Below are 23547 nucleotides of genomic sequence, written 5' to 3' on the forward strand. Positions count from 1 at the left end.
TGCCTTTTAATTCACTGCTTCTAATCAAGTTTTCTAATCAAAACGCAAAGGCCTAATCAAACTGCCAGGAAACGCTGAGCTTCCCAGAGCCCCTCTGCCCATCACCATGGGAGCGCCGGTGCCGTCCCACTGGGACGCTGGCTCTGCGCACAGAGCTCTGCCTCCCTCCCCCTGTGGGCTTTTGGGGCTGTTCCTGGCACTAAACACTTCATTGTTTGCAAATGATGCAGAAAATTTTCATGAGGTGCAGGGATTTTTTTTTTCTTTTTGACTTTTTCCTGGCTGTCTTTACTCTCCCTTTATAAAGTGCTGTCCATCTCTTACACCATTTCTTTCAGAATTATATGAATAATGGGTCGACTAGTGGGATGCACCTTGCTAGCTGGTTAAGTCCCAAACATTGGGCACTCTCGTGGCTCTTACCCACAGCGGTGCTTACTTTCAGGTTACTTACAAAAGAGGAGGGATTGCTACAAGCAGTGGTAAAACCAGTAAGCTATCAGCCTAGCCAGCACCCGCGTGGATCTGTGCGTTGCCTTCAGCAGGGTGCTGGAGGAGGTGGGGAGATGGAGAACCCGCTAGGAGCAGTGCACCTTGAAATAGGGCGAGGCTCCCTTCACCGGCTTGCTTTTTAGGATGCCAAAGTCACGTTTAGGTGCAAAGGGCGGTGGTGATGCTATTGTGCACCCCTTGCACAGACAGCTCCGACCGATGAACAGCTTTTGCACAGCGAAGCACGCCACAGCCTTGGCTTCCTCCTTGACACAGACCTGGGACCTTTGAAGAGTTGTTTTCTTCTTTTGGAAGAGCCAGACCTCTTCCTCTGGGCTGGCCAGGGGCAGGGGGAGCGCTCTTCCCTCCTCCCCTCCAGCCCCAGATCCAGCCTGCATTGCTGGTGGCTGCTGACAGCAGCATGTGCTCTGCGTGCAGAGCGCTAGCAGCATTTGCCCCCCATCAGACAAGGAGCAAAGCCCAGGGCTGGCAGGGCTTCGCCACCACCTCCTTCCACCTCTAATAACATCTTGTTTTTCTTTTGCAGGCCTACACAATTCAGGGACAATACGCTATTCCACACCCGGATGTGAGTTTTACCCTAATTTTTCTTACACCCTTTTATGTCACCTGCATGCTACCGTTAATTCACATAATATTAATATTAGACAATAATATTAATAGCAGATTCTCAAAGTAACTGGCAGTGTGTAGTATCTGTAATACCTTCAGGAGCCTTTTAACCTGTTAGCACTAAACTTTATTAATTCTGAGGACTTGGCCTGATGCTAAATTGGTTGCAATGTTCAGTGCTATCCCTTTGTTATGAGACAAAAACCACTCTATGCATTTTGTGCCTCAAAATGATCAAAACAAGCAAAGAAAGGAAAAAAAAAAACACATTAAGAGCTTCCCTTCCATTCCCTCCTTGTCCTTAAAACATTGGTCATCCAATGGCTTATGGAGGTGTCTCGGTGGGATGGGGAAAAAGTGAGAGCTCCGTCAGCACACGGTGGGCAGGGACGTGTGCTTTTTGGGGGGGGTCTTCACTCGGGTGACTCAGTGCCAGGGTTGGGTTTCACTCATGCCGAAACCCCCTGCTTATGGCCTGCTCTGGTGCCCTGTGTTTGCTGGGGCACACGTAGGGAAGGGATGCTGGCACCTCCGCGCGTACAAGTAAAAGGTGCAGATCGGCTGGGCTGGGCCTGACGTGGCTCGGTGTTCCTCCGGCCGGCGGGCGAGTTGGGTCTCGAGTCGCTGCGTTACTTCTGGCACAGCTGAGCAGCAGGCGAGGCGGGCGGGCTCTGTGCACGCGCGCTCCCCTTGGTGTCAGGGGAGTGACTCGGCGCTGCTTTTGCTCTGCAGGCTGGGTTTTGTTCGCAGGAGCGAGGGTTGCACCTGCTTCTAGCGGAGAAGCGTGGATCTTGCCTGGTTTTGATGGAGGACAGTTTGGCTTTCCACGTGATGCCAGAATACATATACTTTGAATAGCCCGCTGTAATTGTTGATCAGAAATACTCTTAATTGTGTGCATTTCAATTTAGCTTCCAAACACAGAAGATAAATACGGATGCATATTGCAAGGGTAGATCACTATATTCTTTGTCCCAGTTTTCCTTTGCAAACAGCAAGCATTTTCCTTGTTATTATACTCCTCTGTTTGACAAGATTAGAACACGTATTAGTGCACACAGTGCTTTGAAAATATTTAGGCTTTAATCAGCACTGGAAAAACAGTGTCTGTGCCTTGCTGACTGTTCTCTGCCCTGCTCCCGGCAGATTTGCTGAGACTTGGAGAAAGTTGTGTGTGCAAGGGCCATGCTCCCCATCCTTCCTCTTGTAGCCCTCTCGTGAGGATCTGTCATTTTAAATACTTGCTCTGCAAAGAAACTCGTCTTGACCATGGTTCCATGGCATTGCCTTTGCTCTCACAGGTCTCTGTGTTTAGTGGCCCCCTTTTGCAGATCCATGACAGCATTTCAAATGCCAAAGGTAAAATGTGAGCTCCTGCCTCAATCTTCTCCCTCTGGCAAAACCCACCTGGGTCAGTGGGAGTTTTGCCTCCTGAAGGGCTTCAGCACTGCCCGGGGTACTCACTTGCTAAGCACCACTATCAGCACTATTTCTTAGAAACGTGCTGCTTCAATGATAGGAAGGATTTGGGTGTCTCTGTCCCAGTAACGGGAGACGTGACAGGCTCTCCCAGAGCTCCCCAGCACACTCCTCCTCGGGGAGCTGCAGGGCAGCAGTGCCCAGCCAGTTTCAGGAGGGTGGCAAAGATGCAGGAGGTTCCCTGTGATGTCCTGTCAGTTGGACTCGTTGCAATGAGGAGCTCCATCTGGGTTTAATTTTGCAGAGAACATGATATTTCTTTAATTAAACAGTAACGAGTGTGGAAGTGAAACCAGCAAGCGGGAGGTGATGAAGGCTGCTCCCCGCTAAAACTGACCTGTTCACCTCCACCCCCTTAGTTTTATTTTGTTTTACGTTTGGAGCAGTGAAGCAGAGCACAAAATGTATTCCAGACAAAATCCTCTATGCAGCCGCTTCCTGATGGGGCTCAAAAAAGATACCCAGCACAACAAGGGATGCAAGGATCTGAAATACCTACTGGCCATGGCTGAAGCCCTCAATTACCCGTGCTGCGAAGGGCTCGTGCTTGCAGTGCACGTCTCCAAGCCAGCATGGAGCCAGATGGTTCATCCATCTCCCACAGATGTTCCCCATCAGTAGGGCAGCACCAGAGCAGTGGCTGCTGGGGAGGCGTTCACGGTGCGGCACGGCCAGCGGGGCTCCGTGCAGCCGGCACACAGGCAGTGCCTCCAAGGTGCCTCCTCTGCTCCAAAACCACACAGCAGTGAGCAGCAGCTTGCAAAAGCCAGCATGGGAAGGTGGAGGCTGGAAATGCTGTGCACAAAAGCCCCGCTGCTGCTTTAGCAGCTCATCGTGTGGCAAAGGAACCAAAACGTCTGATGAGCTAAGAATGGGCTTCTCGCTGGTATTGTACTTCAGACCCTGACCAAGCACTTCTGCTAAAGATTTGGGCTCTACTGCATTTTACCCAGGCCAAGTCCTTCTGTTAGTGTTGTTTTTGCCATGTCTGAACATGGCTTCCTGGTTTCTTTTTTTTTTTTTTTCCCGTTATAATTTTGTTCTTGATTTTTGGTGTGACTTGTTGTACTCTATGACAATAACCTTCTTAGCTCTAATGTCCCTCCTACCCCTCAGCAGTTGACCAAGCTCCACCAGTTGGCTATGCAGCAAACCCCCTTTACTCCCCTTGGACAGACCACCCCCGCTTTCCCTGGTACGTACCCACACGCCCTTTCTAGATATCCTTCTCTTCTTACCTGTAGAGTTTCTCTCTCTTTCTGAACTCATTGTATCTAATGGAAACGAATAGGACCAGTAAAACTGAAGTTGCAATGTCCACAGGGATAGGTTAGCAGGGAGACTAGGTGGAAGTGCAGGGGTTGCGGTCCTCACGGGCACGCTCAGCGCGTAACTGTGCACGCCTGCTCTGCTTCCAGCCTTGCTGGCTTTCTGAGCAGCAGGATGAGCGCCAGCACCACCCTTCCCCACCCGGAGGAGGCAGCATCCCTCGCCGTGTGCCCGTCCGGACCTCTGGGACATCCCCGCAGCACCGGCGGGGGATGCTGCCCTCGTGCCCGCGGGATGGAGCAGGGCAGGACGGCACTGGGGAGAGCAGTGGGAAGGTGACGCGGTGACAGGAGGACAGCCAGAGCTGGCGTGGCTCACCAGCCTGGCCCGCAAATCCTGCACTGTGTTTCATGGTCAGCTAGGAAGCAGATAGAGCGCAGGGGATGGCAATGCTGAAAGCACCTTTGTTTGCTCAGTGGTCAAGGTGCCGAATGGAAATGCCTTTTCTGACAGTATATGTTCATCATATTTTGAGCTTCCTAGATGAAGTGACATTGCTTATCTCCTCGAAGGCAAAAGCATTAAATCTGTTTCTTCTTTGCTCTTCAGGAGAAAAGCTGCCCTTACATTCCTCCGAAGAAGCTCAAAATCTGATGGGCCAATCATCAGGTAAAACACAAAGCTACAGGGAAATCAGTAGGCGGCTGTTGAAAAGTACTTCTGAAGTAGGACTGTGCCATTGTTGTGCTCCTGGATAAATCGTCTTGTTTGTGGAGAAGTGAGAATGTTTTCTGGTGGGCAGGTAGAGACCAGGCAGCACCATGCCTGCAATCTCCCTCTGCGCAGCATGTCCGAAGAAAAGCACCTCTAGTTCGTTACCTGGTTTTTGATGTTTGTCTATAGCTGCCATCTCCGTAATGGAAAGACATCAGGGTCACCGCCCTTATTCTTCCACTTAATTTTGCATAAACCTCACCCGGAAACAGTAGAAAAAATGCTTGTGGGAATGGAAATAACACGCAATTTTAGCTGTCTCTCAGCCATTCAAGGAGAGCTGCATTTTTAGTGGAACAGGACCCCAAGGAGACGAAGCATGGCCGTAATCTTGGAAAAATTTCCATTTCAAATGTCCCTGGCAGCTGCACATTCATCCGTATGTGCTGAACATGCTTTTATACCCCGCTGTTGCTCAGGGGGATGATCCAGAGACCTGCAGGCTCGTGAGCAAGGGGAGCCAGACCTCCCGAACATGCCGGGGTGCGCTTCCTGCCTGCCTCGAAAGCATCTGGGGGCATCGCCCAACCGTGAAAGCAAGCATAGACCATGGAAATAGACCCCACCAGGTGGTAGCAAAAATAGATTTCTTGTTGTCTCTGCGCAGCCTTGTTCTCTGTGTGCCCTACTTTACCCCTTGCAATCACCCATGACATTAATCCTGACCTGGCCGAACACAGTGATTCCCCGTGTTGCATCCAGAGGGATTACATCTGCATGTCAGGGGGAGGACCCAGTATCCCAAAATGAGCAATCCCCCAGTAATGGAGAAGGATGCTACGGCTGTGGTGACGCAGGGGGTGATGCAATGCCCCAAAATGCAGCTGGGGGGCTGGGGTGGGAAATAGGTGTGGAGGTGACAGCACATGCATGAAGGACACAACATCCGTGGAGGGCACCAGGGAGCAGGGGGAAGGAGTTTGTCCAGGCTGTAGCTTGGGAACTGGCTCTGCAGGAGCACGTGGAAAGGCTTAGCCCTTTTTGCTCGCTCTGTGCATGAGCACTGCAGAGGGAGGATGAGGCGCTGGTGAAATGCCCCTTCCTGTGCCCTGTGCTCTACGGCCAGCGCTGAGCACTGCCTGCTGCACCAAATGCAGGCAGGAGCTATTTTGTGCAGGCTTTGGCACCAGTACAGCAGGTAGGGCTGGGCTTGTGTCCCCATCCCCTGCTTTTCCTTGTGCTCCCAACAAAAAATGGGTCCAGGAGACCTCCCGCAAGGGGTCTGGCGTGCTGCCTGCAAGGGGCGGCCGAGGCACGGTGCTCGGGAACGCGCAGGGACCGTGAGTTGGTGGCTCAGAGACCGGGCATCCTCCCTTCCAGGGGTGGTGCTGAGCGAGGATTTCAGCGTACAGCCTCCTTTTCTTGTTGGAGCTTGCCCACCTCAGCCAGGGCAGGGATGTGGACTGGGGGAGCTCCTGACTGTGGGTTTTTTTTTAGGGCCCGTCCACCCCCCTCCTGCTCCCGGGGGGTCCGAGGGACATGGCCGCAGCTGCCAGCAGACACCTTACTGGGGCAGTTCCAGTACCCAGACAGGAGTTGGTTCGCACCCGTTGGGTTTTAAACCCAAGGCTGTTTGCTCTCAGAACTGATTGGAGCCCCTCTTCCGTAGTGCAGAGGGAAGCACAGACCACGAAACCCAGCGGTGGCTTGCAGTAGGTGCTCGGTGCTCTCAAGGGATCACACATGGCCACGCAGCACAAGGACGCCCCTTGGGCTTTTGTGACCAGGGGCTCAGTGCTGCTGCTGTGTTGTTCCACAGCAGCACAGCAGTTCCAGTCTCCTGCTGCTTTTTTTTTTCCTCTGCATCCCCTTTATTCCTCTCTTTGCTCGGACACACACATTGCAGTCTTTTGGACTGTAGCGCAAACTGCTCTTAAAAGTTTATGTTATACAGATAAGGTTTTCCTTGGTAGTTTATGTTATACAGATAGTTTTTTTCTGCTGATGCTGCAAATTCCTTATAAGCTACCAGACAGCTTCTGTCCTACAGATTTGGAATAGGATGTCCCTACTCCAGCAATGAGGTGATTTAATATGGAAACCAGTGGGAAAAGCAGGCTTAAACCCGGCTAGGAGTGCTGTGCCAGGCTCTCACGTGGAGCTGCATGTGCGTGGTGGTCTGCTGGCTCCAGCCTTTCCCACCATGAAGGAGAGTGTCCTCCCTGTCCCGGGAGAAGCTGGGAAGAAACACACTGCTGCATTCACTCCTTGCTGCTGGCAGTGTGCTTCCACGTGGTTTTGTAGGGAAGCAGGCTCTCCACCGGCATGTTGTTTGCCTTGCCCTAAGAGGGACCATCGGTCCCAAGTCCAGCCAGCATGCGTGTCTTAGCAAGCTCTGGCTTAAGGTCAGCATTTCGGCTGCTGAGCTGCTTTCCTAAGGACGATGTGCCCAGGGAGGGCTGGAGGGCACGTGGAAACCCTGCCTCCAGGGTTTCTTCCTTCTGCCACCCCTGCCAGCCCTCCGGGGGAGGCTGCAGCCTTGTGCTGCGCAAACCTTCCCAGAGCCAGTCTCACCTGGGGACCGAGGGCCGAGGGGCACAGTGGAAGGTGGCACCCCACTCCAGATGAGGCAGGTAGCAACCGTCTTCCTCCTCCTTGTACCAGAGTGTGTGATCCCCTTCCCCTCCCAGCCCTGGAGCAGGATGCAGCCTTTGCAATGTCGACTGCTGGGGGGAAGTGCCAGCAACCCGCTGCGCTGCTGCTGCAAGCTGTAACCATTTTCCCTTGCATATGCCCAGGTCTGGATGCCAGTCCCCCGGCCAGTACTCATGAACTCACCATTCCCAATGATGTAAGTACAGTGGCGATTCCTCTGCCTGTGTGTGTATGTGTATACACATATATATATATATGTATATATATGTACGCTGCAAATGTATGAGCTCGTTAAATACATTTAGAGATACCCCTTCACCGGGTTCACTCATGCCTTTTGTGCAGCTCCTCAGTCTGGTTGTCTGGGGTCATGAAGCACCTGCTGGTCTCTACCCTGTTGGTAGCTTGCCTAGGGAGAATCCTCCTCAGTGCTCCGTTTTCCTTCCCAAGTGAACTTAGTGCTCACGAAAGATGCCCACTTGACAGCGTTCAGCAGCAGAGGGAGCTCCCAAGCCAGCCCCAGTATAATTGCCTAATATACCACTGGCAGGTCTGAGATGTTTCAGATCTGTCCTTTTGAAAGGCAGTGCATCGCATTTTGGTACTGGTGGCAGTCACCAGTTGGGTCTTATAAGTGGAGGCATTGTGTTGAGGTGGATATCGGACTCAGACTTTTGTCAGAAGGAGGCTGGAATTGTCATGGTCACAGAGAGGGGCAAGGGGGCTGCTCGGGGTGCTTAGATAGGAGGAGGTGGGATGCAGAGCCCTGGCAGACAGCACCTGGACCCAAGGTCTCGCTTCTGGAGTGGCCTTGTAGTCTCCATGGGTTAATAACCAGCCCGTGCCCAAACCAGGAGCAGGCCGAGTGGAGAAATGGCTCCCAGGCACCATCCCCACTACTGGCACCCTCAGCCCACCCTTCTCAGGGGGTTCTGGATTGAGTCTGGTGCCTGTTTCCTCTTCTTCCTCCTGTTTACCCAGCTTTTGTTGGCCCAGTGAGGAAGCCCCCATGGGAGACCACCGGGAGCCCTACAGGTGCTTCTCAGCTTGCAATGGCCATGGTTGGCCAGCCTGGGGGACCGCGGCCCTGGCAGCAATGAGGGCATCTTTGGGAGTGTTGGGGAACCCCTCGCAAAGGGGTCTCCCCTGCCTTTTAGCGTGTTGAATGACCTGCCACAGGACACAGGAGTACGGGGAGCGTTCGCTCGTCAAAAACCTGGCTCACGTCAGACCCGCGCTGTATTAAACGTCACTGCCTGCGTCTTTTTTTCTGCCTGCTGAAAATACCTCCTGTTGTTTTGAAGGCTCTGAAATTCCCACTGTCACCTTCCCTGGAAAGAGAGCACAGGCTTGGGTGTCTTAAAGTGAATCACCTACAGGAGGTTCTAGCAGTGCAGATCAGACCGTGGTTGCACTGCAGAGAAAGGAGAGTTCAAGGAAATCCGGTGATGAAATCCAGCTTGTCACTTCTGTGACTGTCAGGAGAAACTTGAATGCTGTGCAGAGACACTCAGAAGCCTCTGAAAAGGTTTGGCTCCTCTTCTCCCCCGAGCAGGCTCCCAATGTACGTTTGCTGAAGCACCTCCAGCCTCTGCGAGCTATTTCTGCTCTGCGAGAACCAGGATGGGTGGCTGTTGGGCTGAATGTCGTGCTGCAGCCCCAGAGATAGTTGATACCTTTCCAGTGCTGCAGTGGATGCGCATTCGGGTCCTTCAGCCTGCACTCCAGGCAGGTGAAGGATAAGGTGAAGAGATGGACATGGCTGGGACTGGCTCTGGCTTTGTGGAACTAAGAAACCTTCACCAGGGGCTGTCAGTGAAGCTTTCCTTAAGGCTTACAGAGGCACAGCATCGTGCACAACAGCACCGTTAGGACAGCAGCAGTCAGGACAACTGCAGGTCATTTCTCTGCTCTTCCTAACCCTCTGCTTTGTTGGGAGCTCTGGTGGCCTAGCAGAGAGAGTTGCAATGAAGAAGTCTACCCAGAAACACGTTGCCGTCTGACGTCAAGATCTAAGCACTACATGGGACAAACCGCTAAGGCAGCCATGATGTTACAGCAGAACCAGTGGACGTTGGGAGCAATCTCCACCTCTATGGGTAGCGGCAGAAGCCCAGCAGCTGATGAGAGGGATGAATATCCTGTGTACAAAATTCTGTTGTAACCTTGGAAAGGCGCTCAAATGCTGATGGCCAAGCAGGACATGCAGAAACACCTCGTACCTGTGCTGCAAATGTTGCTCACCTTCCTGTGCCTTACCCAGCTGCAGTGGTGCGTGAGGGAACTCTAGTCTGATATACGAATGAGTGAGAGCAAAGATCGAGACTACCTCAGGGACCACTGAAGAAATTCATGCCTCTATGTGCCCCTAAGGAAAACTAATTATTTTTTCAAGAGGGCAAAAGGCGTTTTTCAGTAAAATTCTCCTTTCCTGCCACAGCCTGGACCCTCCTCCCAGGGCAGTGAGGGAGACGCTGGGGGGCAGAAGTGCGGGATGGGGTGAGCGGTGTGAAGCTGTTAACGGTGAGTGTCTGCAGCTGCTGGGGGGCACCTGGGGCCAGACTGACCCCAGGGAGCCCTGTGCCGTGTTCAGGCGGGATCTCCCGGTTTCGTGAGCACTGAGGTCACGGTCACTCCAGGGCAGGGCGAGGAAGGCTCCGGCCTCGCGGTCGTGCTCGTGTCCCTGAGCCGCGCTTTACGCCGTCCCCCGTCCCCCCTCCCGCGCTTTCTTTCTAGCTAATAGGCTGCATAATCGGACGCCAAGGGACCAAAATCAATGAAATTCGGCAGATGTCTGGAGCACAGATCAAAATCGCCAACGCCACGGAAGGGTCATCAGAGCGCCAAATCACCATCACGGGAACCCCTGCCAACATCAGCCTCGCTCAGTACCTCATCAACGCCAGGTGAGACCCGGCGGCGGGGCCGCCCGCCGCCCACCACCCTCGCTTCAGGAGGGTTTTGCTTGTAGCCGGGCAAAATCGCTGTCTTCCCCCGCCGAGGAGGTTGCACTGGGGCAGGGCACGGAGATGGATCTGGTCTGGTGGCAGGAAGGCGTAATTTGGGACCTCGCTGCGAAACCGGCCCTCTCTCGCTGCCTCCTCAGAGCCTCTCCCACGCGCTTCCAGGCCTCCAAAAATCCTTCCCTCCACCGAATGAAGTCAATCAAGCAGTCCAATAAACAGCAGACATGGGAACGGCCTGATCGCGTCCTTTTCATCTCCCGGCAGCGCGACGCAGCAGGGCTCTGCCGGCACGTGCCGGGGTCGGGGACGCTGCAGGCCGGGCCGCGCAGGGCCGGCGCCACCGGCAGCAGGGCCGGGGCCATCGGTGCAGGCGGGTGGGCAAGCGGGCAGGCAGCCCAGGAGGAGGGGGGTCGTCTCGCTGGCTTCACGCTGCAAGGCCGTCCGTCTGTCCATCCATCCGTCCGTCCGTCCGTCTGTCCATCCGTGCCGGCGCCGGCAAGAGGAAGGGGTGAGGGAGCAGCGGCAAGGTGTGCGCGGTCTCTCCTCCCCCCCTTGCACCCGACCCCTTTCTGCCCCAACCTGCAGCTGTCTCTGCCACCCTGCCCTCCCCACTGCCTGGCCCCGCGGCACCTCCCCACCACCTCCCGAGGAAGGAGAGAAAAGAAAACTGAGCGGCTCTGTTACCGGGAAGGGCTGGCCGAGCCACAGCTCGTGCCGTAGCGAAGGCAGAGATGGAGGGCGGCCTGGCAGGGGGGTGGATGGGGCACGGCTCAGCCTCTCCCTCGCTTTGGAAAGGCAGAGCAAAACAGGGGAGCTGGGGCAGCTTGCAGGTGACAGGACAACGGGGCTGGTGGCAAGGATGCTGGGAATGCTGCTTGCCCCCCGTAGGAGAGATGCTGGTAGAGGTGAGGCCGTGTGCTGGGACATCTCCTGCCAGCACCCCTTGTGCGTGGCACCTCTGCCAGGAGCGGGCACTAGCTGGTGTCAACGAGGGTCTTCAGGTCCACCCTTGAGCCCCCTGCACCCTCTATGGGGACCCCCAAGCCCCATGTGCTCAGGCCACCAGGCATCGGGCAGGTGACCCTCTGCCATAAGCTGTGACATTGCCCCCAGCCCTACCCGAACCTCCTGAGCACCCCTAGTGGGCCAGACACAGGTGCTGGAGGAACCCGGTGAGACATCCAGATCTGGAAAAAAATGAGCACGTTCCCCCAGTTCAGGATAGGTCACGATAGGGACGGGACACTGGGAGAGGGGGGATCCATCTGCACAACGCCGAGCCCAAGGGTGCCTTGCCGGGCATCCCATGGGACGTAGGCAGGAGGAGCAGCGCTGCCATGGAGGATCTGCGTTTTCTTTTCTACTCCGTTTATTAAGCGCTTGTTTTTGTCTTCCCCACCCTCTCTCTGCCCCTGTCTATTCTAGGCTGACGTCTGAGGTCACTGGAATGGGCGCACTCTAATTTCCACCCACCATCCTCCACTCCGCACCACCCGACCCTCTCCAGCCAAGGGCACTCCACCCAGCCTGTACAACCTGTACATTTACCGTCTTCCCCTTACCTCCACAGATACTCTTTTCTTTACTAACAGATATATATTATATATATAAATACACACACATATGCACCCACCGGAACGTTTCTTTATGACCTCCTTACTGTGCTCCTGAGACCGCTCCCGAACTCTTTGGTTATGGTCCTTGTTTTCAGCGTACGGTGTTATTACTTCTTCTACTTTCGGGGGGGGGGGGGGGGGGGGAGGGGCTTTCCACTTGTGAGACTCGAGAAGATGACGACGGGTCTCTAGTGTCAGCCTAGCGTAGCTACCTAGAGGTTTGCGTTGAGCCTGGTGGCTCTCGCTGTAACCTATGGCATGGTGACGCCACCCAGAGCTGTGCTCACTTTCCTCCCCCCGGTCCCCCCTGGTGCTCCCACTCTGCTCGCTTCGCCCCTCCTGGCTCCCCTCTGCCACCTCTTACCCCTGCCCTGAGGATAAGGCGTAGTTTTTTAACCCCTGTGTTATTTTGGAAGCAGAAAGTGCAGGAGCCAAGCCTACATGCATGCATGGGTTCACGCACAGACGTCTCTCTTTGCAGCATGGCAGGGTCCAGACAAGCCATTTTTAATACTCAAGGAAGGGAATCTCCCTCTCTCTCTCAAACACACACACACTTACACACACAATCCCCCTTTTTTTTAACTAACAAGCAACTGGAAGCGGGAAGAATTCAGCTGTATGGGATTCACACCCCCAGGGGCCCATGAAAGCACTCTGACAATCCCCACGAGCAACCTTTGGACAATAGCTCAGGAAGCTCTGCGAGCCGGCTGTGTTCGTCAGTGTTTGTGTTCAATAAATGTCTGTGCAGCTCTGCTACCATCGGGCTCCGACTGTTCTTCTTCTGGGCCACCCCACTGTCTCCTCCACATCCTTCTCCATCCTAGCAGCTCAGAGGGAAGGTGGGGTGTGTGTACCAAACCTTTCCTTTATTATAATTTTATTTTAGGAAAGGTACCAGTTGGCGACAATGCACTTCCTGAGTGATTCTAGGCTTTCTTTTTTACCAGGGAGTGTACCTGGCTTGCACAATGTTTGGTTTTCCCAAAGATTAGTATACAACTTATGGTAGGACAACAAATAGCTCTCGCAATCCCCTTGTCTGGACAGATCTGCCATGTCTGTGCCCCAAGCCCTTCCCCTGCCTTCTGCTTCCAGGCTTTGCATCTCTCTCCTGCCTCTCAAGAGAGGAAACAAATATATTTTCCATCAGCTAATCTATGCCGTACAAAATGTCTGGCACACATTTTCCCCGTACTGCAACCATTGCAAGACATTTCTGCACCATAAAACATGGGAAATATATTGCTTTTCCCAGCGAGCCCCAGGAGTGGATGCCCTTTCCCTCTGTCCTTCCTGCAGAGCTTCCCCCAGCGCAGGGGCTCAGCACCAGCAGGGGCGGTCGTGGCAGGGGGCTCTTGCTGGAGCCAGGCTCACGATCGCATTCAGCTGTTCCTGCTGCCTGGCCCGGCGTCCAGGTGTGCTGTGCAGCACCCCGTATTCCCAGCCGGGGGTGCGCAGGTGCTTCAGGCAGGGCTCAGAGGGAGCCGTGTCTCCCCGCTGCCTCGGTGCTGCTGCCGGAGGTGCGGGCAGCGAGTCGAGCGTGGGGTAAGTGCCGCTGAGCACCGAAGGGCCTCGCCGCGGGGTCTCCGTCGCCCGTTTTCCCAGCTGTAGGGGTGTGGGTGTGTGCCCCAGTCCCAGCGGCGGCCTTGGGGTAGAGGCATAAGGAGATGTCCTTGGAGAGGGATGCTTTCCCCTGCCCAGGCCTTCCCCGTCAGGAGCCCTGATCCACCAAACCGATCAGAAGTCTGCTTTTTGCTCTGCTACAGGCTGCTTTTTTGTTTTAGCTATCGAGAGAGCACTTACAATGGAAAAAGCCACCTGAGCAACTCCAGCTGGGAAATGCCAGCCATCCTGCAAATGAAGCCAGGGGGGTGTTCTCAAGCCGGGCGTGCAGAAACTGATAAACCCAGGCTGGGGCTCTGCAAAGCAAAGGCTTGTCTGCCAGCCACTGCCAGGGACCCGTCCGTGCCGGAGAGGGGTGCAGCCACATCCACTGCCCCCTGCACACACAGGCAAGAGAGAGAGTGGGAAGGGGGCTGAGCACTTCCAAGGTTAGTGTGCAAAGAAAAACAAACAAACAAAAAAGCAAAAAAAAAAACCACCACCACAACAGCAAAAACATCAAGAAAAAAATCAAACCAAAAATACAGTGGTATGTGGGAATCTATCAACTTATCCATCACTGTCTGGGATTGAACGAGGCCTGGAAAGAGAGTTGATTAAGCAACCACTGCAGTACCTGCTGGGGACATGCTGATGACAGCAACGATAGCAACAAAATCACAAGGGATGTGTCAAATTCGGCTTTGAATTCCTTGGTACAACTCAGAAGGAGATGGCATGAAGATTGGCTGCTTTCTTTGGAAGAAGCCACAATGTTTTGCTTTTACTTGTGGTATGTCCTAGCTTTGCACTTAATGTGAGCTAAAAATGCTACAGCAATGCATCCACAGCCATGTCCGTGGGAGAAATATATGCACAACTTTAACACTGCGGAGAATATTCAAGACAACATGGATGTCACAGTTAATCAACAGAAGAGCTTTAATACATTGCTTTTCTCTATCAAAGAAATGAATTTTATCCAGAGTGATTCAACATTTTTGGAAGTTGCTGACTGAGTACTACTGAAACTCTTTGGGAATGGGTTATTTTGTGGGAAAATGGGATTTTGGCAGGAATTAATTGGTGCAAAGCCTCAGTCTGCCCCTGTTTGTGGAGTGTGGTGGGGCTGAGGACCACTCTTTGCCCCTTGGGCCTCCGCTGAAGGTCTCCACTCCCCCTCATATCTGTCCCAGGTCACGCTCCCGAAAGTGCGAAAGTGAGTGAGGGGCTTGTTAGTACGTGCATTTTTTCCTAGGCTGTATAGGCTGTATTTGGAAGAAAAAAAAAAAAAAAAGAAAAAAAAAGAAAAGAAAAGAAAAAAAAAAAGGTTGTTTCCCCTACGGGAAAGTGACTTTCACCGGAGAGATTTTAAATTTAAACGCTCTCCTTTACTTGTAATTCAGGGTGTGTTTTTTTTGTTGTTGCTGCTTTTGCTTTTCTTGTTTGTTTGTTTGCTTTAAATATATAATGTATTCATGCCAGTCACTTTCAATTATGCTAATTTCAGGCTGACGGCCCGTCAGAAAGGGTGACTCCCCGCTCGGTGCCGCAGAGGCAGGGTCCCCAGGGCAGGGCGAGCCCCCGGCCCCTGTCGCTCCCGCCGCGGTCACTAGATGTCCCCATCGCCCCGCGCACCCCGCTCCCGTCCCCGGCTCCCCGCGAACCCCGCGTCCCGTCCCGCCCCGTCCGTCCGTCCGTCCGTCCTGCCATCCATGCACTCGATGGGCTGTGCTCTGCGAGTTTTGGGGTACCCTAAATCGGCAAGGAGAGGGTACCCCAAAACTCGAGGCACGGGCGATATTTGGGTGTTTCGAGGGGTAATGGTTTTAGACTAAAAAGGGGAGATTTAGGTTACAAATAAGGAAGAAATCGTACATTACGTGGGCGGTGAGGCCCTGTCCCAGGCTGCCCCGAGGAGCTGTGGGTGCCCCATCCCTGGCAGTGCCCAAGGCCAGGCTGGATGGGACCTGCTCTGTTTGAGGGGTCCCTGCCCGCGGCAGGGGTGGCACTGGGTGGGCTTTGAGGTCCCTTCCAGCCCAAACCTTCCTGTGATTCTGTGACTCCGTCTGCCCCGGTGCCAATCCATGCGGATGCCTAGCAGGAGCCCAACGCCACGTCCCACTGCGGGGTTGTCCCACCGGCATCGGGACCTTCTTGAAGACACCCTGGCCCATTTGGGCACTCGTGCATGGCCAGGCTGGCTACTAGCCCTCTGGACCCCTGCCCTCGGTCCCACCACACGCTCTGGTTATGCTGCTTGCACCCGGGGAGGAGGGTCCCAGCACAGCCGAGGCTCAGGCTACAGCTGGCCTGACCCAGCACATTTGATCTTGCTGGGCTGGCGTTTCGCAACAGGAGGATGTTTTCCAGGGAAATTCCCCGGCGGCCCCAGACCTCTCCAGTGGCAGCTGGCGCCGGTGCAGAGCTTGGGGTGGAAGGATTTGCAGGAAGGTCAGGGTCTGGGTGCAATTCCCCTGCTCCCTTGTTCAACAGCAGAGCTCTGCTGAGAGGGTTATTTTTGCTTCCACTTCAAAAAAAAAAAAAAAAAAAAAAAAAGGAAAGGAAAGGAAAGAAAAAAAAAAGGCAGCTGTGGATCTTAATTCACTGTGCTATGCATCAAGCCTGAGGCCTCCATCTGAAGGGTAACGTGGCAGTGACTTTTAGGAAGTACTGAATGTACCAGATGTGCAACTCCTCCAGATCCAGATGTGCGCCCTCCCCCCCCCCGCCTCAGCCCCGCGAAGAGGAACAAGCGGCACCGAATCACTCCGAAAGCATCCCGCAGACTAAACCTAGCCAAGCGCGAAACCCGGACGGCTCAGGATTCCCACACCAGTGTTTACGCAGCACAGCCACAGGGATGTCTCTTCCCAGAAAAAGCACTGGCGTCGGCTCCCCGCGCGGGGAGCGGACCCAGCTGGGTGAAGCGGGACGGGCCTGGTGCTGGCTCCATGGCTGCACCAAGAGCTGAGCCCCATGCTGAACCTCGGCCTGTTGCTGATTTAAAACCCACATGCTGTTTCTATAAGGAGCTGCTTTGATCCCGAAAGGGAAAGCCGGGCTGCGCATGAGGGCTGGAGCACTTGAAACTCTCCCCGCGTGCTGTGCTCTGTCTCCCTGCAGGCAGCGTCTCAGCGGCGTTGTTTGTTCCTGGAGGAAAGCCTGTGTCTGAGAGCATTTGTGTCTGCACCAACAAGCGAGCTAACTGCGGGGGGAGGGATTCGTGCCGCTCAGCTCTGAAGCCCCTGTGGGTTTTGGCCCTCCGGATGAGACCTGGGGTGCAGGATGCGCCAGGGGAGTGCAGACAAAGGAGTGGGCTGGAGGGCTGGAGCAGCCGTCCCTTGCAGGGGTACCCAAATTCAGGGCTGCGCCAACTGCTGAGGGTCAAAGTGAGATGGAAATCCAACAGGATTTCCAGGGCGAAGGGGAGCAGGGCAGCTTTCATGAGGTGGTCACCCGAAATTTTTCATTCAGTGGGCTGTTGTTTTTTTGGGGGGTGTGGGGTGTGGGGGTCCTTCTTGGAAGAGCTCGCAGCCAGATGCTGCTGTGCTCTTGGAGGCTGCCCTGAGCTGACAGTGCCCTGACACAACCCAGGGCTGCTGCGGCAGGAGTTGCTGTGTCCGCCTGGGGATATCTGCGTGTGCTACTCAGCACGCAGCCGTGCTCCTGAGTCCCCCATGGGAGTGCTGCAGGGAGCACTGCGCTGTCAAAAGCCAGTTAAAAATGCAAACCTTACACTGCTGAGAAACTGCAATCTCTGTTTAAAAAAAAAGATTTAGTTGCATGCAAATGCTGCTACTTCTCTTGTTTTAAATAGCTCTATATTTCAGTCTGGAATGCTTTCAAGACACACAGGACAGCACAGAGCATCTTTAAAAGCAGCAATGCACCAGGGCAGCTGGAGACCATATGCACGTGGCTCCTTGCGGTGGGGTGTGCGACACTGAGCACAAAACTGATTCCCCTGTGCCCCTGCTCGAGCTCACCATTTGGCAACCCCAGCAACGAGCATCAAACGATGTGAAAGATGCAATTACTGCCTCTTGGGCCGTGGAGAGAGGGGAGATGCTCTGCACGGCGCGTGGCCGGGGAGTGGGGATTTGTGGCAGCGGGGAGAGGTGCGTGTTGGTGGTGCAGCCCCTTGGTGCTGAGCACAGCCCTTGGGGTGCGGGTGTTTTGGTACGGAGCTGGAGCTGCTCAGGGCATTGTGTGGAGCTGTGTGTCCATGTAGTGTGGCTGGGGGGGGTCCGGGAGGAGGAAATGCCAGCTTGGGACCTTAGCTGAGCTCTGACCATCTCCCTTGGTTGACCCCCAGCTCTCCAGACCCAGAGACCCACGGGAGGAGCACCTTCCCTGCATGACCGGACACAGCAGCTCGCAGCCAGCGCCCACGGCACCCCAGTGGTACCTGCTTCTGCAGACCAGCCTTCCTTCTCCACCCTTCAGGCTCCTGCTGCTTTACAATGCATTTCGTGGCTTTTCTGTGTAAACGCAATAAAGCTCTTGCTGTCAGACCACAGCGAGCGGGTCCCTCCTGGCTGCCTGGCACGGCTGTGGCTTTGGCAGGGGGATGCCGTGGGGTGGCGGGGTGCTGCTGAGGACCTGTGACCCCCGGAAGGGTTAAGGTGGAAAGTCGTCCCACGCAGCCCGCCAGTCAGCCTCAGCCTGCTGGAAAAAGCAGCTCAGCGCCCTGGCTGCGCTCAGCATCAGGAAACAATCACGCGCAGGAGCCGGGCTGCCAGGAGGGGAAGGGGAGCGGGATGGGGGGAGTGCCGCGAAGAAAATCCAGAGCCCTCCCAAAAGGCAGCAAAGGCCTGGATTCATTACCCGCTGGGAGATGTGTTTATAGCAAATGTGAGTCACTGCCTGGGGACGGGTGATTCGGACGGGTGCGTGCTGCCCATCCGGCCCCGCACAATGGCAGCTCTCAAACCGGCCGCCCCGTGCCACGCGCCAGCCCCGGACCTTGGAGCAGACCCAGCGCTATTTCGGGGAATGCCTTTTCTCCAGGGCGTTTCATTTCTCGATGGAGGGGCGATGCCAGAGTGCTGCCGCTCCCTGCCGTGCTGGCTGCTGGGCCCAGCGGCCAACTGTGCCCCTTTGAGAAGAGGACACTGCCCATGGGGAGCAGAAACGGGGCTGCCAGCCCGGTCCCCCATGCATTACCCCAATGCAGTTGGGGTCTCAGCCCCAGCAGGTCCTTGAAACGTGGCCAGCAGAGCCAGCACTGGGGATGAGGAAATGAGGACAAAATGCCTATTTTGACCTTTTCTTGTGCTTGCGGGTGGGAAGCATTCCCCCATTGTCTATGCCAGCCCAGGCTGCATTCACCCCTTTTGCTGGGGTCCAGCCCCACAGCACATCCCACCAGCCCCAGAGATTGCTGCCAGCCTGCAGGTCAGCCCAGAGGTCTCAGTCACTTGTAGCCAGCACCATGGGGTGCCTGTTCCCAACCCTCCTGGCATCTGAACCCCACAGCATCCCCCTGCCCAGGCCGCCCACCACCAGTGCGGCACCATGCACCTCCCCAGCCCCCCAGCCCAAAATGGGTGATCCAGCTGTGGCAAAGCTCCTGGCCCCTGGCCACCCTGGGAGGGAAGGCCACCCGTGCCAGCTTGCAGAAAACCAGGGAACTTCCGTGGTAAAGAGTCAGCTGGTGCCATCCTTAAAAACACATTTATCTGGCCCAAGGTGGGAATTTGCCTAGAAAAACATCACTCTGCACCTGCTGTCCTCCACAGCCCTCTTTATTTTGGATGAGGTGAGATGGGAAAGCCAACACTCGCCAGGGGCTGGTGATGCACGCCACTTGCTGTGCCCGGGGCATCTCTGTGCTTCCTGCCTGCAAGCCAGGTTTTGGGGCTCCTGTGTATGGGGGGGGGGGGGGGCAGCAGGAGGGCAGCAGCTGAAGCAAGAGGCCCCCAGAAGCACCCCCAGCCCCATGCTGAGGGCTTGCTCCCTCCAGAGCAGGCTGACAGGAGGGTGAGTGTTTGGGGATTGGAAACAGCCTGCTTAACTTTTGCTGTTCCTCTTAATAATAATAAAAAAGGCAGTGAAGATGCTTATCTTTATGACCCGCTGGGATTTCCCTGGCTGCGGCGTGTGCTGGTGGCCTCTGGTCTGCTGTCTGCTCTGTAACCCCCTCCGCTCTGGGCTGGAGCTGCTCAGCCTCCCCGCCTGCGTCCCAGCCCAGGGCAGCTGGGTGGCATTTTGGAGCCTGCCGCGGCCGTCCCCGTGCAGCAGGGCTGTGCTCAGCGATCCCTGTGCGGGGAGCGGGTGCTCTTTTCCCCCAGGACTGAGCACTGGTCCCTGGGCACGCTGCTGCTGCCCCGTGCCAGAGGCTGCTGCCTTCTTGCCTCCCATGCAGCGTTATTGCAGCCACGGCTGAACAGGGAGCAGGGGAAACAGGTGTGAGGACGGCAAAATGGTTGGATGTTGTACATTCGCTCTTCGTTGTCCACATGAGAGCCAAGGACGACGCTTGGCACCTCTCTGGGAAGCATTCCCTGCCAGGAAGGGTAGCTGGCTTGTTTCGCACTTCTAGGAAAAGGCTGCAGGCTGGATCTGGCTCAGCGGTAAGGAGAGCTCAGCTGCAAACCCTGCTGCAAGTAAAGCTCGCTCCCGAAGGGCCCAGCCACCCAGTGGGCTGGGATGGCTGCTGGGGTGAATAAAAATAGTGAGTTTAAATGGTGCGTGCTGGAAAAAATGGGAGCAGGAACAGCCTGGGAATGGGCGTGCAGGGACCTCTGGAGTCGGACAAGGATCCCTGCAGCAGCACGGCACAGGTCAGGCCAGCTCCAAGCGGAGCTGCAATGCGAACACGGCCCAGGGAGATCACCAGGGGGGTCTGGGTGTGCAAGCAAGAGAGAGCTCCGTGCCTCTCAGGGCTGGCTGCCCACGCAGAGGGAAAATGAAACCGTGCTTGGGAGAGTGGGGGCACTCAGCAGCAGGCAGCAAGGAAAGCAGAGGTGAGCTTCTGGCTCCCTGGGAGAGGTGAGATGTGAGGCAGGGGGCTCGCACAGCCTCGGTGAGGGCAGGCTCGGCAGCTCTGTGCCACAGAGAATGGATCCAGCCCTGCAGAAGTGCCCTTCAGGGAAAGCAGTCCTTGGGATGGCCCCTGGGGGGACCGCGTGCGGCTATGCCCGGGACACATGGGTGGCTGAGGGGGCCGGAGGCGCGATCCCCTCTCCTCCAGCTCCCACGCCGCGTCCAACGCCTCCCCTCTTGCTCTTCTCTCTTAAGAAACCCAGCCAAGCTTTCCCGCAGGCTCAGACAGCTATGAGAGAAATATGATTACCAGATGGTTTGTTTTTCCATAGGACCAGAGGCCAGCGTGAGGTAACAGGGAAAAAGTTAACCCGCCCCAAGCCAGCTCGGACGCGGGGCCGTGGCTTTGCTGATAGGGCCATGCCGTGCGGGCACACGAGGGGTCTGCACAGCGTGGCGATGGGCGGCACTCACACCCCATGCTGGAAGTCCCCCCACTGCCAGCCCCCAGCCCCGTGGGATGGCTTGGAAAGCCTGTGGTGGGGATGCTCGCCAACAGGCGTGGGCAGCTGAGGACCCCAGAGAACTCGGGGAAGGGGGAAGGATTCTCAGGGCTGTGTGCCCAAAAGTTGCTGTGCGTGCTGGGTGCCACTGTCCCTGCTGGAAGGGGAGGTCCCAACCCCTGCCAGTGCTGGAGAGGAGGGCATGGTCCCCCAGGCTGGCTCCAGCCCATGCTGTGAGGAGCAAAGCCCAGCTGGCAAATGGCTCATGGAGGAGTTTGCCTCGGGTCAGGAGAGGCAGTGGCTCAGGCAGAGACGGAGCACTGTGCTCGGGCTGTCCCGTCCCATACAGCAAGGAGAAGTTGTAAGGGGTGCTCAGGAGATGCCACACGGCAAGGGCTGGCTCTTCCCCTGACCCTTTCTGCACGGCAGGTGAAGGAGTGCGAGACCCTTCCCGGTGTCACCGCGTGTCTCTGTGCCTGCCGGGAGACATTGGCAGGGTGGCTTTGCCCTCCAAGGGCTCTGTCACTGCTGGAGCCACCACTGCCACCCTGCTCCCAGGGCTCGTCCTCCTGCAGAGATCCTCTGTGGGAAGTTTAATCACCACGTGTGGAAACACCACAGACCACACGCTTTTCGTCGGGGTTTGTGGTTGGCACCGTGCTCAGCTTGGACCGCAGCTGAGCATAGAGGTGGGACGTGAAAACGGGCACAGCTGACCCCTGGGCACACTGGCTCCTGCAGCCGTGCACCTCCAGAGGCTGGGGTCTTACAGCCACCCTGGGGAGATGCAGCCTGCGACCACCCCGTGGTGACCAGAGCAGAGGAAAACCTCTCCCAGCAAACACCATCACCCAAACCCTTAGCACGTCCTTCAGGAGTTTATGTCCCCAGGAGCCAGGGGAAGGCGATGCAGCCGGCTGGGAGCTGGGTATCAGTGTGCTTCGTGTGGTTGCAGGGGGGGCAATTTCAGTTAATTCTGGCCTCTCCCAGGACTGTGCAAACAGGCAAAACAGCCCCAGCTGAGGGACATGGAGCTGGTACTCAGCTGTTCCCCACTTTCCAAATGAACCCTTTGGCTATGAGAGTGCTGGCAGGTTTGCTGCTAGCTTTTCCCAGGGGAATTCAAGTCAGCTCATTTTCGTATCTCCTTTGGGCATTTTCCCAAAAGGCCCTCCAAAGGGCATTTTCCATTTGTTAGTGGGCTTGATTAACGGGAAGAAAAGGTTGCATGAAAGAAGTAATAACAGAAAAAAATGGAGCAACCTTATTCTTTTCTCAACAGAAAAAAAAAAAGTCCCAATTACATTCATTTTTTGCACCCTATTTTGGCCTGGAATTGGACCGAAAGTTTATGACTTGCTCGCTGTGCTCTCACTGGGCTGTGGCAGCCCGAAACCCAGTCGGATGACTTGTTCTATGGACAGGAGCGCAGCTCCATGTTGAGGGGGCATTTTGGATAGGGGGCTGCACCATGGGGGTGGGTGAGAAGGGTCCCTTTCCTGGGTGGAGAGAGCTGGAGGGCACAGCTCCCTGGCCTCATCTGGAGTAGGGAGCAAAGAGAAACTGGATGTCTTTTGCTGGCACGTGTCTGTAGTTTTGGGACGTGACAGCATACTCTTAGGCTCAATGATTGCAACACGCCTTGGGTCAGCTTGCAAGCTGCTGCCCAGCCATCAGCTGGATTCCTGAAAAATTAGCCCGAAGTTTTCCAAGGAAACAGCCACTTGATACCCCGGGGACCCCACTGGCCACTATCCCTGCTTTAGCACTGCGGACCTAGAAAAGGAAAGGGGTTAAAACACTTCTGAAGTCGGCTGCAGATCCAAGCCCATGGCCGAGTCAGGCAGCAGAGGGGATGCATTTGGGACGTTGGGCAGGGCCCCCCCGCGTCCCCCAGCGGGGGCCAGGGTGTGATGGGCTGCAGCTGCACGGAGCCTTGCGCAGTCAGCCCGCGGGGGGAGAGGGAAGGGGCTGGGTGATGCTTGAGGAGGATGGATGAGGTGATGCTCAGGGGAAGGCCAGGGTCCCAGAGTGGATCTCCACGTGGTGGAGCAGAAGGAAGAGGGCCGTCCTGAACACACTGGCAGAGGATCCCGGGGAGTTACCTCCAGCGCGCGCAGGAGCTCCTCTGGAAAGGCTGCACAGGGGAAGAAGCACAACCCAGACGTGTAAGCAGGAGAGCAAACAGTGCCTTCTGAAAGTCCTTTGTGCACAGATCAGTGGTGCAGGCTGGGTTTGTGCTGATGACCCTTTGGTGGAGCCTTCCTGTTCCTGAGCACTTCCACAAGGTGCTCTGGCCCAAATTATGCCCCTCTCTCTGGGTTTCTGTCCACCTTCCAAAGGCAAGGAGCCCCCTTAGCCTGGATAACCTCTTAATTTGCTATTTAATGACAGCCCTTGGTCCCCTGCTGTACCATGGAGGGGTGCAAGTGCCCTGTGGGAGCAGGTTACAGCCATAGCAAGATAAGCCCCGCAGCGCTTCACCTGTCTCTCTCCCCTGTGGCAATTAACACCTCTGTGACGAGGGTTTGGCAGCAGCAGCTCCTGCAGCAGTGGTGACAGCACCGAGGCAGGGCTGGGCTGAGCAGCGTGGGGCTCAACCCCATGCCGGGCATGGAGACA

The 23547-nt window shown here is 55.7% G+C and overlaps 1 protein-coding gene across 16 annotated transcripts in view; it reads left to right on the forward strand.

Annotated features, from left to right (window-relative positions):
- The window catches only part of PCBP3 (poly(rC) binding protein 3), a 49715-nt gene extending 31761 nt beyond the window's left edge, over positions 1-17954 (forward strand). For 3 of the 16 annotated variants that reach the window (XM_080598713.1, XM_080598715.1, XM_080598707.1), the window contains 7 exons: positions 1040-1081; positions 3724-3799; positions 4483-4542; positions 7386-7438; positions 9979-10148; positions 11634-17553; positions 17751-17954. In XM_080598713.1, coding sequence (XP_080454839.1) covers positions 1040-1081; positions 3724-3799; positions 4483-4542; positions 7386-7438; positions 9979-10148; positions 11634-11670 — 438 coding nt within the window. In that variant the 3' untranslated portion in view covers positions 11671-17553; positions 17751-17954. Of the gene's footprint in view, positions 1-1039; positions 1082-3720; positions 3800-4482; positions 4543-7385; positions 7439-9978; positions 10149-10247; positions 10717-11633; positions 17554-17750 lie in introns of those variants that run through there. The other 13 variants (XM_080598712.1, XM_080598714.1, XM_080598717.1 and 10 more) reach the window with 10 other exon arrangements.
- Positions 17955-23547: the final 5593 nt, after the last annotated feature.

The sequence above is a fragment of the Anser brachyrhynchus genome (assembly GCF_964034855.1).
Source record: "Anser brachyrhynchus genome assembly, chromosome: 7".
Classification (NCBI taxonomy): Eukaryota; Metazoa; Chordata; class Aves; order Anseriformes; family Anatidae; genus Anser; species Anser brachyrhynchus.